The sequence below is a fragment of the Phoxinus phoxinus genome (genome assembly GCF_949152265.1).
Source record: "Phoxinus phoxinus genome assembly, chromosome: 12".
NCBI classification, from domain to species: Eukaryota; Metazoa; Chordata; class Actinopteri; order Cypriniformes; family Leuciscidae; genus Phoxinus; species Phoxinus phoxinus.
The window spans coordinates 26,310,610-26,325,323 of NC_136887.1; the positions used below are offsets into that span (position 1 = coordinate 26,310,610).

The 14,714-nt window shown below is 37.6% G+C and overlaps 1 protein-coding gene across 2 annotated transcripts in view; it reads left to right on the forward strand.

The window, feature by feature from the left end:
- atp8a1 (ATPase phospholipid transporting 8A1) overlaps window positions 1-14,714 on the forward strand; it is a 117,642-nt gene that overhangs the window by 62,617 nt on the left and 40,311 nt on the right. For both annotated transcript variants that reach the window (XM_079630671.1, XM_079630672.1), the window contains 6 exons: window positions 1,186-1,235; window positions 1,467-1,536; window positions 2,302-2,386; window positions 2,836-2,975; window positions 6,369-6,507; window positions 10,733-10,797. In XM_079630671.1, coding sequence (XP_079486797.1) covers window positions 1,186-1,235; window positions 1,467-1,536; window positions 2,302-2,386; window positions 2,836-2,975; window positions 6,369-6,507; window positions 10,733-10,797 — 549 coding nt within the window. The remainder of the gene's footprint in view (window positions 1-1,185; window positions 1,236-1,466; window positions 1,537-2,301; window positions 2,387-2,835; window positions 2,976-6,368; window positions 6,508-10,732; window positions 10,798-14,714) is intronic.

Here is a 14,714-nt window from a genome sequence, read left to right on the forward strand (position 1 = left end):
ATCTGACCTACTGTACTGGATACAAAGAGTTTTATTTTGATAAATAGTAGGACCAAAAATGTCACACAATCATATGGCTTTGTTTTGTATTTATTTAGGACTAATTATGTACTGCAAAAATATGAAGGAAACTCTTCTGTACTATATTAAAGGTTGGTGCGTCTTCAAAACTTTTAAAATTAAAAACAAGTGCTTCTGTTGATTTGAAATGAGGGAAGAGCTGATTTAAAGATATATGGTCTTTAGCTTTTTTCCTGGCTGTTTCTGTTTCGATTTTTCTCACCCTACTCGGTCTCAGTGGAGAAGAACTGGGGAATGTGATGGTTTGATGCAGTGCCTGCCCCCCACCCCTCTGTTTCTCACTCTTTCTTTAGTTTTAAAGAAAAAAAGTGAGACATTTTGCAGCACTGGAGGAAGATAGTGAGAGAGACGGCCGATGTGCTGAAGATATCTGGGCAGAGCTCTTAATAGAAACTTGCTGAGTGAAGATTAGAGAGAATTTAATTAGCGAGACAGAAAGCGCTGCTGTTTTCTTAGACCTGGGAGCGAGGAGTCACACTTTGCAACTGTAATTGGTTAATCTGATGCCAGCGCCAGGGGAAGAGCGCAAGTCTTGTGCTCCCTGGTCTGTAACACTCTCTAATTTTGGCCCTTTAGTGCAAGACAACTCCCATCATCCACCCCATCATCATACTTGCTTACCTCCATAAGTCAAGGAGGCCAAAAAAAGCAATTTAAAGTTTTAATTTCCTGCTCCCCGCTGTCAAGATGAAGTTCAGTCTTTCAAAATGAGCTAAGAGAACGGTAGAGATCTCAAACTCTGTGCTAATACACTGTCCTGACCAAGCATGACACAACTAGATTTCAGTGACAACTAACTTTATTGTAATAGTGTGTGATGCAACAAAATCACAACCTACACATATATAGTATTTATTTTATTTATTTTTATATATAACTTGTATGAAACTTGTAAAATTCATGTAATGAAAGTAAAATGCTAAAATATCTGTTATAATATAGTGAAATATTTGTGATTTATACAGTATGTTGCTTGGAAAAAAATGCTTATTGTCCAGTAATGGAGAAAGATGCTGTAAAACAACATCTGCCAGCAGAGGCTAACGGGACAGGGCTAAACCTTGACCTCTTGAGACATAATGTTGATGCTTTTCTGTCTTACAGCTCGGAGTGGAGGAGAAATATGAATTGTTGCACGTTTTGGAGTTCACAAGGTAAATTATTGCAGCACAATAATCATTTCCATTTTCATTGTCATGTGTTCAGCTCTACTCATTCATTCTGCTTGACAGAAAACAAAAACACCATGATGGTTTTGCTGTATTTCAGCACCATATTTACTCATAGTGGTTATGATTATGATGGTGTCAATGATTATGATAGTAATGGTGATGGATGATGGTCTTGTTTTGTTTTCACCCTGACCCCCTCCCCCAACCCAACAGTACCAGGAAGAGGATGTCAGTCATCATGCGCACTCCATCAGGAAAGATCCGCCTTTATTGCAAAGGGGCTGTGAGTATCTCATAGTCTGTTGCTATGGAAACAGAGAGCCGTCAGACGCTTGCAACTAAACCCTGGCCGCTCTAGAGTGCTCTCTCTTGTGAAGAAGAGAAGAGCCAGACAGATACACAAAGCAGTGTGTAACACTGCACCTTTGCGCAGATTATTATTTTGGTACTCGAGTAATCTTCAGTAACCTGTTAAAAACCTGCTATTTCTCATCTTGCTCAATATTTCCTTGGAAAACTATTTGTGAAAAATCCACACAAAATGACATGAAAATTGTGAATTAAAAGCTACAAGGCAATTTAAATCACAACATTATAAGAAAAGCTATTTTACATTTTAGGTTTAATATTAGGTGTAAATGTGTGAACAACAACAAATATTTTATATTACAGACAAACCTTGAATAATCGACCTTGAATAACCCAACCATACATTTTTCTCAATCAGTAATTTTATCCCTAATATAATCTTGATCTGTGTATGTGTGTGTAAGAAATGTTAAGAGTATGTAATAAAATCTGGCAGATCTCAGATAGAGAATAATGAAAAGAGATGTTTTTTCTCCCACATCACATCCCAGCTGTTGTGTGATGCATTAAAACCGGATCAAATATTAAAGTGTTACTATAAATGTGTTCATGAAGGAAAGAAAGAAAGAATGTAGAATTAGTCCGACATATGTTATCACTCTCTTTTCCTCTGCATGTTATGTGATCCGTGAAGGCAGCACAGAGTAGATGAATTATGCCCCGTATTTTTGTCTCCCAGGACACCGTGATCTATGAGCGATTAGCAGACAGCTCCAGATACAAGGACATCACCCTGAAACACCTGGAACAGTTTGCCACAGAGGGTGAGAGACAAGCTCACCTGCCTAGTATCTGCTTTCTCTCTTCTGTTCATCTGTAATCAAATGTTAGTCTGTTCTGCACCCACAATCCAGTCAAATCACTGTAGGTGTTGATCGGGGTTGCCAGATCCTCTCAAAGAAATGTGTGTGCTTACTGCGTACTGCAGTACTTCACTCTCATGAAGACGCCGCCCCCTGGTGGAACAACTGAGATGTATCAGCCTCCTAGAAACCTCAAGCAATCAGTAGCTTTGTCTTTTAAATACCCTGCATGAATAATTCATGTTGCGCGGAGATCATCCACTCGGTTGTATTAGCATCAGTCTAAAAACAGACGGTGGCTTTCTTCTTCAGAAAGATTAGAAGAAAGGGATTTTTTTGAGGACAGGAAGATGTTGAGAATTAGCATATCTAAGAGAAGCTCGTGTATTCATCTTTGTGTGTTTTTGCAGGTCTGCGCACACTGTGTTTCGCTGTGGTCGACATCTCAGAGTCGTCCTACCAGCAGTGGCTCGAGGTTTATCATCGGGCCTCAACGTCTCTCCAAAACAGAGCACTCAAGATGGAGGAGAGCTATGAACTGATTGAAAAGGTGAGGCATAGCTTTTCCAGTGGGTACAGATAAAGTGGTCTCCATACAAAGGTCAGCATTATACTGTATGTTCTCCTTGCTGCAGCAATACTAAGCCAGAGATACTGCAAGGGAAGGCAATATATCATCATTTCGTATTTCTTATTTTATTGTACACAGATATAATGGTTCTACACAAACAAGTACCAAAATGTTTCATGGTATTACCTTCGACATAGTATCATACCATCATTTTTGGATGTGTTGTGGTACCATGAATTACCATGTACAATATTTTTTAGAAGTTTGGGGTCAGTAATATAAAAAAAAAAATAAAAAATGAATACTTTTATTCAGCCAGGACAATTAAATTGATCAAAAGTGACAGTAAAGACATTTATAATGTTACAAAAGATTTCCATGTCAAATAAATGCTGTTAATAACACACATACATATATATATATATATATATATATATATATATATATATATATATATATATATATATATAATAACAAAAATATTAAGCAGCACAACTGACACATTGAAACATTACATAAGAAATGTAACAACAGCAGTAATGACTGCTAAAAAATTCCATCACAGAAATATATTTTTTTTAATATATATTACAATATAATAGTTATTTCGTATTATAATAATATTTCACAATATTACTGTTTACTGTATCTTTAATCAAATAAATGAGCATAAGACACTTCTTTCAAAAACTTAAAAAGATATTACCAACCCTAAACCATTGAAGAGTAGCCTAGTGTAAATGCCTTCACGGGCACCCAGGATAATGTTCCTGGATGTCGTCCTACATGCAATAGTCCTTTTAAAATAGTTATTAAGATCAGCAACAAAGGACACGTTATGTTAACTTCTCATCCTCACAGGCAATTTGTCTTCATAAGAATGACGGTGTGAGGGAAAGTCAACACAGCCATATTTCACAAATGGCAAATGGTGGTTAGTTTGGCAGGTCCCAGAACAGTTCCTTAGCTTTAGTTTGATCAATGAAGGCTGGATTTTCTCTGCTCACATGGCATCTGAAGAAGTTTAAATAATGAGACTCAAACCATGAGGAAAGCACAGTGGTGGACCTGTGAAAAGTTAGGCTCTGGAAGTGCTCGTCAAACATGGCCGACCACCATCGTCAATCACTGGCTGAAGCAGCGCTGCCAACTTTTCGGAGAAAATTATTCTAATCAATCATTTCACATAAAAGCCTCTCGTTTGACAGATGGAACTACATCTTTCCATCAGCAGGTGGCAGCGGTGGCACCTTATGTTCCAGTTGGAAAATAATCCCCTGAAACATCTGATTTTCTTTCTGAGAATAAATAATTTATGCACAATTTAAATAATAATTTTTAAATTAAGTTTGCATAAAATGATTCTTGACATTCCCTTTGAGAGCACATCAAATGTAAAAGGATTGTGAAAACTAGATGATTGGTTTACATATATTAGCTGCCTCAAAATATTAGTTTTTAATACACTGCCATTTCAAAGTTAATAATAATAAAAACGTTCTTACAAAAATAAGTCTCTTATGCTCACCAAGGCTACATTTATTTAATCAATAAAACAGCAATGTTGTGAAATATTATTTCAATAGCTATATTTCAATATCAATAAAATGTAAAATAATAGTTTTTAATTGGGATATATCAATTTGAAAATGTAGTTTAATCCTGTTATAGCAAACCTAAATTTTCAGCATCCTTCCTCCAGTCTTTAATGTCACATGATCCTTTGGAAATCATTCTGATACTGATTTGCTGTTCAAGAAACATTTCTTCTTCTTATAAATGTTGAAACCAGTTGGGCTGCATAATATTTAGTGAAAACCGTTATTTACAAAGTTTTGCACATGCCTTAAACATTATTTATTAAATATTTTGAATTGAGTTTATCTTCCAAAAATAGTAGTCTCAACTCACATTTTATATTTAAATTCTGCCAAATCTTACAGATTCTCTGAACCCGGTTAATCTAAACTAGAAGTAGAGTATGATATAAAGTAAAGGTTGTATCATGTCAGAGCCCCTGCTCACCACATTAATGATCAGGTTTACAGGAGGCCGTTTGCGCTCTCTTTCTTTTTTTTTTTCCTCCTTTGGTGCAGCTGACTTTCCTCTACGGGGTCCTGTCAAAATCCTGTCCGCTCCAAATAGGATCATGGCTGGTCAAAGGGCTGGGGGCTTCCTGAGAAAAACACATTAACAGTCCACAGTCTCCACCTCTCTCTCTCATACACCCATAACTGAGTCTTTGTGATCCAAGCATGAGATAAATTTCTCGAAAGCCCCTCTGGTCCTACATTTGCATCTAAATGTAAGGATCGTCATCTGACTATAGGAAAACACCAGCACTTTTCACACACTTGTCCATGTTTAATCTTATGTGTAATGGAACATAAGGAATTTACTTTCGTATCACTTTAGTCTTTCGTATCACTTCACAGTCTCTCTACTCATTGTTTGAAATATAAATTATCAATATTTAATGCTCATGTTTTTTATTTATTCAATGAGCGAGTTAATGTAAAATCAGCTGGTCATTATCCCAAAATAAACCACACCAGGGTGATAGATCCTGATCACTGTGTTTGTTTTCTAATTATGACTAGCTGATTGTATATTATCCCTTTTTTTATCTACCTATTAGGCTGTCTTTATTATCAGTTCTTTGTATTTGAGTGAAATTAATGAGTGTGTGTCAAGTCACCTTTATTTAGAAATGGCTTTATACAATACAGATTTCAAAGCAATAAACGGGAAAATAACATAATGCAAACTTCTTCTGTAAAGCAGCTCTACAAAGACAGTATTTTATAAATGATGAACTTTTACACAGTTATTGAACTGAACTGAATCAGCACTGATCTGACTTGAGTTGCTATACAAAGACAATAGTGTCAGCTGGAGTCAGTTCAATGTTGTCAAATCAGTTCAGTAACAGTGTCTGTGTTGCAATATTCAATTATGAAACAAATTAGATTCTGCTATAAAGCAGCTCTGCTGACAACAGTGGTAATCATCCAGCTCAATTCAGCTTAAGATAATTCTCATCCGATAGTGTCGGTGCAGTCAAATAGTTTATACCTTATTACTTAATATTCAATGTCTTTTATACCCAAACTAAGCAAACCATAGGGGACAGTGGTAAGGAGTGCAAACTCCATCTGATGACAGAAATGGGGAATAAAAATAGCAGGCTCAATCCTCTGGTCAAAGGAACGAACATTATGTGATTAATTCCAGGCTGTCATATTTGTGAATTTATATTATTTGAAGTTTTTCATCCAGCTCCATCTGCTTGAAGATCTGTACACATCACGGCAGCATTTGATGTTTATTTATATTATTAATATTATTATTTTTTTATTTTTTTCTCTGCAGAACCTGCAGTTGTTGGGGGCCACAGCCATTGAAGACAAACTTCAAGACAAAGTACCAGAAACTATCGAGACCCTCATGAAAGCCGACATTAAGATCTGGATCCTGACTGGAGACAAACAGGAGACCGCCATCAACATAGGTGAGGAAAAACATATAATGGATTGTTTGTATTGATATACAGTACACAGATAGCTTCAAGCATCATAGCGACCTATGCAACCTATTCGTTCGCAACCTGTGGGCTTCATTTTTCTTATTTTAGTTCTCTTTAGCTCTTACAGATGAGGTGCATAAGGTTTTTTTCTTATATTTTGACATTAACCAGTGAGTATTTCTCTCCCTAATTAAAATGATCAAAAATATACACGATCCTTCCCCAGACCTCTCTCGCTCTTACACTCAAACAAACACAGCCCTTCCTGACCGGCTGTCGCACAGGTACAAGGTGTTTGGTTTCTTTCCTCATCCGAAAGCTGACGCAACGCATGTGTCCTCGACCCGTCCGGCACTAGCCTGTCCCTACAACCACCACCAGCTTTCAAAACAGACAACAGTCCCCCCCTCCTATTTCCCTGTGATGTGGCATCTCATATTAGCCCGACAGCTGCGCGACTACCAATGTGGCGTTTGAACGGGCCTCACGTTAAACGCTACAGTCAGAAAAACAGATCCTAACAGAGCGCAGTCTGTGGCCACCTACCAACACTGATCCTGAATCAGCCCATTGTGCCCACCGGCCAGCTGTGCCACGGCTAGAAAACGCACACGCTCGGAGAGGAAGGGATTTTTACTGGACCTCTGCTTGGCCGGCATGCACTGTAAAATAAAGACGCCCATGTCTGTGTTTACTTTGTATTTTTTGCATTTTTGTAATTTATCATTTGGAGAAATTGGAGGATGACAAGAGTCTTCCAGCTAGTACAGGTTTCCAAAATCCCTTGCCAATGTCATTAAAAGGTGATGTGGACAAATGGACTAGACCAGCAGTGTTCAAACTTAGTATTTCTAGAATTTCGTATATAACGACTTCTTATATAATGCATACTGTGCGAGAAAATATTAAGCATGAGAAAAATATTTATTAAAATTTTATATTTAAATATTAAAAATATAATGCTTACAATATAATACTATATCATTGTACTAAAGCAAATTTTTTAAATATCTGGAAAATATATGCGCTTCACAATGCCATCTTGCACTAAAATTTTATATAAAAAAATAGTAAACTTTTAATATACCCACACAACACATTCATTTTAATAATGCTTTACCATTTTTTGTTTTCCTTTTCTCAATTTCTCAAGGGCCTGGATTTTAATAAAAAATAAAAAAACCTGCAGTGGATTACTATAACATTTTAGGACAATGCTATTTTAGTATTTTATGCTATTTTAACTTTGTGACGGCTCTATAAACAAGCAAAACATGAGGGCACTTATCATAAATATTTAAAAACTTTTTTTTCGTATTCTCGTCTTTGTTTTTTATATTGCCTGTGCATAAATTAGCTGGCTTCGGTGGCAGATCACACTATAAATAAACGCTTAATCGGTTACTTTAATTTCTTCCGTATAACAGCGTGCTGAATGCCGTCCTTTATCGTTCTTTTGCGCATGCGGGTCAGTCCAGGACCATGATCTTGTTCGCACTGGAATCTGATATTGGCCACATTTAAAACGGCAATGTGAACAACTATACAAAAAAAATCTAATCTGAGCAATAAATCGAAATTGAGCACTAAAGCTCGCAGTGTGAACATAGCCTAACCTCTTTTGTCACTTTCAAAACATGAATCCATATGTTAACACCACAGCATGTTTAAAAATATACGGTTTCTCCATTTCCCACACTTGCGCTCTTCAGAAACGTATGAAAAACTATCAGAAGTGAAGTGAACCCCAGCACTGTGAAGTCGAGCGCAGTTTAATCTTGGGTTAGCGGGTACTTAGGGCTGTTTGGCCGCCTCTCGCACAGAGTACATGAAACCGCTCCAGTTCTTCTCTCCACACTAGCCCTCTGACGGCCTTATTAATGTATCAGGCCATTAAGCAGAGAGTTGGAGCGAGGACATGCGAGCTATCCGCACTGTGCTGCTACTGCTGGGCTGTTGCTCCTGGCCACTGGGTGCCACTGTAAAGCCTCAGAGATTAAAGCCCAAACAAACAGCATGCGGCCAACGCAAACAACTCAACATGCCCTCTTCTAACCCACAGCCACTGCCAACAGACAGAATGAAAACCCACCCTGCAGCAGCACGGAGCCAATGCAACCGCTGTGTGTAACCTCAATGCCTCCTTTCCAGATTTATACACAACTATGCTGCATCATGCAGGTGTCACAATGTAAAATCTATGGTTTCTACCAAGGGTGTTTTAGTTTAACCGTTGGAGAGGGATGATGTGACATTAGACCACCAGCGGTCAGAATGAAGCTGCGCAAATATGTCAAGGTTTTGGGTCACTGTCAGGAAACCAAATCCGTTTTCCACACAGACAGGAAATTTTGGTGAATATGCTAGTTTGAAATCATCAGGAATGACAGGGCAGGACAGCGGCACACAAATACATACTCATTCATACTCTTGTTGAATTTGGTCAGTTTTGTAATGGTGCAGTCACATTTCCTTAAGGGTGAAGTGTGTCATCTTTTTTTTTCTTTCTGTTGAAATGTGCAAAGTCAGATACAAGGCAACTATTCACCAACTTGGGGCCTGTTTTGCTATGGTGTCACTACTAGTGGCACAAAATTACATGCTTACGTTTAATGGTGTAAATTATTATCTCTTATTCTAACTAACATTCTTATTGGATTTAATGAGTGAAGTTGACATGTACAGGTTTCATAGACCACTTGGGAGCAGATGTCACAAGTAGAGGAAATAAGAAAAAAAATGTGGATGTTAGAATCTGAATGAAAAAAAGATAGTCTTCATTTTTATAGAATACTGTCGTCAAAGACGGCCTTTAAAGCTAAACGCAGATGTTTATGGTTGCAAGCCATTAAACGGACAGACTGGACTGTTGAAACCTGTGATGATAAGTCTACTACTAAAGCATACATCTTATGTAAACAAATCTACATAGTATTCACATAATGCAGTTCATAAGAGACATAATGTATTAGTCCTCCAGTTACACCATGAAATATAGATTTTACATAGAAAAAACATTTTACATAGATAACAATTGAACACACAACATTTTTAACTTGATTCTGAATTTTTATTATCGCAAGTGAGTTCATATCACAATTCTGGGGAAAAAAGTCAGTTGTGAGATATAAACTCACAGTTCTAAAGAGAAAAAAGACTTCTTCAGAAGACAGATTCTTCTCAGAATTGTGAGATATACTGTAAAATCAAAATGACCTTTTTTATTCTATAAAAAAAACTGAACTGTCATTTTCTGCCACCAGGTTGGCTCTGCCCACAAAAACGTCAACACCCATAGATGTCTATAGATGTCACTTATGAGTGGACGAATGGGACATGGGCCAACCAATTTTTTTTTTGATTTTGACTTAAAAAAAAATATTTAGAAAACACTTACCGGTACATAAAATAAAAAATTTAGAGAATTTTACTTACCGTATATAATGTCATGGTATAAAGTTTATGACAGCAGCAACCTTTATGAATTTATTTTCTTATTTATCTTCTCGATGCTTCCAAGGTCAAGTTATTATTGCTGCATGTCAGTGAGTAGCCTTGGTAGGCAGAAGACATTAGGTCAATCCGATACATAATTACTTTATTTACTTTATTTACATAATTACTTAAATTTATATGCAATTTACTTTAACTACTGCTTCTAGACTATTCTTGTCTTTTACAGTAACACTTATTTAACACTTGTGTTCCTGTAATTCTTGCCATCTAAAAGCACACACACATAAACTGTTCCCGGTGGACATCGCTCCCCAAATACTGAGGTGTCGTAACCTATTAAACCACAAGTGGACGTGTACCACCCTTTATGTTGTTTAGACACATCCTGATGGATGATGGGATGCTGTGCTTTTTTATCGGCCCGCTGTCAGCTTTCCAGTTGTGATCTCATACGAACAGCGAACAGGCATGTTAAAACCAATGCAATGTGGGAGTCTTAAACTCAGGTCTGCTGTAAACTTTAATCACAATATGTGCTTTTCACTCCTCAATTAGTCATTTCTGTCATCTGTTGCTGTGGTTACACATCGCATATCTTTGTAATGTTGATGTATTGCTAAAATACTATGTTGCGGCGAACCATTCGTCATTTGTTCGAATGCCAAGCGAGGTGTTTTTTCCCCACAAACATACCATATGTTTTCAGGCTTAGTGAGAGGTTTAAGTAATGTGTGTACTTTTTTTTGTCTTGTAGGACACTCCTGCAAACTACTCACGAAGAACATGGGCATGCTGGTGATAAACGAGGACACCCTGGATGTGAGTATTGAGTCAGAGGTGTATGTTTATTTGAAAAACCAGTAACATGTCACCATTTATAACGCAAGCTCTGAGAAGAGATGAAAAGACACGGCAGCTGACGGATCACTTCAGGGCCACACATCAAAGCATGTGACAATTCCCAGTGCAACTCTCTTCCAGAATAGATTTTGTTTGAGTTTTCATCCACAGCATTCCCCTCCGGTTTCTGTCTTTTGCTCTCTCTCGCTTGTTCTCTGAAAAAAAAAAGGAATAAATAGATACATTGGGGCCCAAAAGTCTGGAGCACTACTGAAAATGCGGCTTTTTTTGCATTTGTATAATTTTGATTGAAAAATGCAACTTAATTTATTAAAAATATTATAGTTTGTTTTATATTAGACTACTGTTCTAAAGTTTGGTCAGTAATTTTCTTTTGAGAAACTAATACTTTTGATCATCAAGGATGGATTAAATTAATCAAAAGTGACAGTAAAGAATCCTGGAAAATAGTATCACAGTTTCCATAAAAATATTAAACAGCACAACTCCCCAAATCAGCACATTAGAATGATTTCTGAAGAATTATGTGACCTTGAACTCTGGAGTAATGGGTTCTGAAGATTTGTTTTTTTTTGTTGTTGCGTATCATTTATTCCAGAGCTTGAATAGAACTTTATACTAAATAGCTTTATATTAGAGCTTGTGACTAAACCTCGTAACGCCAGTGGATCCTCGAACTGTCTGCAAAACTGCATACAGTAGCTAAAGAACCTCCCGCCTCAATAGTGAATGAAGTGCTACACGTTTTGGAGACCTTCTCTGCTTGTTTCCATTATTTCATTATTACTTTGGGACCCCGCTGTATGTGTTGTTCAGATGGAGCTTATAGGAAAGAGAGGGATGTGGTTGCACCGCATGGAGCCGTTTAAAAGACGGGAAGGGGCCGTGTACTTAGAACAGAGGTTCGGGACCCTCTTTCATATAAACACACACACACACATATGCATGCAGTACAGGCCAATTACTCCCTGATGGGAGAATCTATTCTGTTGACTATGAAACCAAAAATCCATCCGCTTTAAAAGAAGGAAACCATTTGAAACGTGCACACCTTCACCCTATAGATCAGCTGGCCCCTGCAGGGAGGGCCTTGTCTGTTGTATATGGAAGTTAAGGGCTCTAGAAACCATTTCACGCAGCTTGCGCACATGCAACGTAACCCCTGATCGGGTGGGGCCAGTCCCGCTGCGGGGGGGTGGGGTTTAGGCGATGACGGACGTCTCTCAGTCTGTCAAACAGCCGTTTATCGTGATAGATGGAGCGAAAGAAAAAGGGGAGAGAAATAAGAGGCGTTCTCCATAAAGCAGACAGCCGCCATTTGAAATGTCAGCGCCTGGTCTCCCATGCATATGCACACACTTATACAACACACGAAAAGAAAACAAGGAGGAATTCTCTGAGCGCTCAGAGGTCCGGCAGTGGTGGGATTCGCTGTGCTCTCACATTGCAGGAGAAAACAGTCCACCTCCCTTCCCCTCGGTCCTTCTCTTGTTTTTTTGCGTTTAACAGATTCAACTTTATTAAGGAAAACAAGATGGATGAAGGAACCCACTCATCCGGCCCGGAGAGAGGGGTTGAGTTCTTCACCGGACGTCTGAGTGGGGTTCATTATCTCAGTGGAGGAAAATGCAAGGCACTTTGGGATAGGTCAAAGAACAGTAACTCAATAATCACATTAAATATGCGGCAGACCGCAGTACTTTCTGCTGCTCACAGATGAAAGGGAGCTATAGTTTGCAGATAAGCTGAGAGAATGGAGAGATTGTGGAAGAGTACAAAGGAGGAAAGAAATGGGGGTAAAAATAGAGATACTGCAAAGCACAGAGCGTGTCTTTTAATTTCATTTAAAAGAACCATTTTCTTGCCTTTGTAGGTTTTCATTTGTCCTCTTTTGATGTCCATTTATAATATTAGTGAGTTTTCATGAACCAGTAAAGTCATAATTTAATTTCAGCCCCTTTACAGGTTGCTGAAGGCGATTACTGTTGGTCGCTAGTCGACGGGCCCACACTGAATTTGTGTTTGCGAAATTATTTTTGTCATTATCACTATTTGATTTCCATTCATTCTTAGAAGAACAATAGAAGTTGTTTTCTCAAGATCTCAATTACATTTCTTGTGATCTCATTAAAAAAAGTTAATCTCAAATTTCAAAGTTTATCTCAACAAATTTCCTTATTTTAATTTGCTCAGTTATTTTATTGTGATCTCAACTTAGTTTTTTAGTTTTTTTTTAATCTCTAAGTCATGAGAGGACAATACACACACACACACACACACACACACACACACAAAAACCATGCATGACCTCTTAGGGCTTCTGTAGCAAAGTCATAACCCTGATGAGCTGTTTCTCTCATTTACATTCCTGAATCTGTTAGTCTTTTCCAATATATGTTGCTTAAAGAATAAAAAATCTGAATTTTCTGCAACCAAAATTAACATAAAATCGACATAATTTTACAACCATATTCTCTCTTTCTTTCGTAGCTGGACAGTTGATTTTTGTCAGGCAGTAGTGCGCAAGTGAATGTCTATTTAGGCATATTTATATACATATGTGAGTGTATGTATGCACTTGCAGTCTTCTATCTGTCATTACTTGCATGACACATATAACTCGGCCTATATGTACTTCCGCTCCTTGTTTATAATGTCCGATATCACGTGCTTGAGTTCAGGCATCTCGGTAAAAGGCTTTTCAAAGTGCCTACATCAGCTGTTATCTGCTGGATCTTGGCAGTGTGTGGAAGCGCTGATGCACTGTATATTCCTCTGATGCCTTCTGCCCACTTGCAAAGCAAACACTCTTGAGTCATCACGATTTGGTATGCTCGCACAACCATAACACAGAGGCCTGTTTAAGCCGAGCTTCCTAAGTGGAGACTGGGAAATGACGACTTGTGAGGAAATGGAGACATTGTCCTCTCATTAGTCTTCATAAGCTATCTTATCATCTGATCTTATACTTTTGCAGACTTACTTATATATACACACACGAGGACACCTACGGAATGGAGGCCACATATTAGAGAAGCTCTTACAGCTGCACTTCTCTCTCGTTCTCTGAAACCTGAGGCTTCTCCCTCTCTAAACCCTTGGCTTCTCTCTCTAAATATTTCCTTTGAGCTTGGGTTTCAGAGTCTTGTTATGCCAGGGGAATGTTGATTGGTCCCCGAGGTGTAATCTCACTACCCTTAGGCATCTGCCCTTCTCAACACACATGCACACACACATTCAGGTGATCATCAGCATTGAACATAGTACTGTTAGACAACTTTAATGGGATCTCCCTGCATGTGCTTAAAACCCAACCGGACCCTGGAAAGGGCAGGACACATTCTCTCACAGTCCTTGTTTTTTTTTTGTTTCCTGTTTCTTGTGTTGTTTTTGTGTGTGTTGTTTTGTCTTGTTTTGCTTTATTTTGTCATTTATCATGTATCATCCAATAGTGGGTATTTAACTTTGGTATTTAGTTCCTGCTTGATTTACGGTTTAGATCTTTGTCAAAAACAGTTGTTTATTTAGTATTTATTTAAAAGCTGCAGTATATCTCCTTTCACCATTGCAGTTTTTATAATATTGTTTATTATTATTACTATTACAAAGCTCTATATGTTTTAAAAGATATTAAATCTGATTAATTATATTATATAATTTTACATTAATATATATTGACATACTATACTGTAACATTTTTAACATTTAAATGTGATGTTATTTAGATAGCTAGGTTTCAACAAATATCAACAGTTTAAATAACTTTAACTCACTTGTTTCGATTCTCTTCAGACTTTTTCTCCACTATGAGACTAAAAGAGAAATACTCTGACATCCTTGGCTATTTGTGAGACATTTTAAATACTTTTGAATTG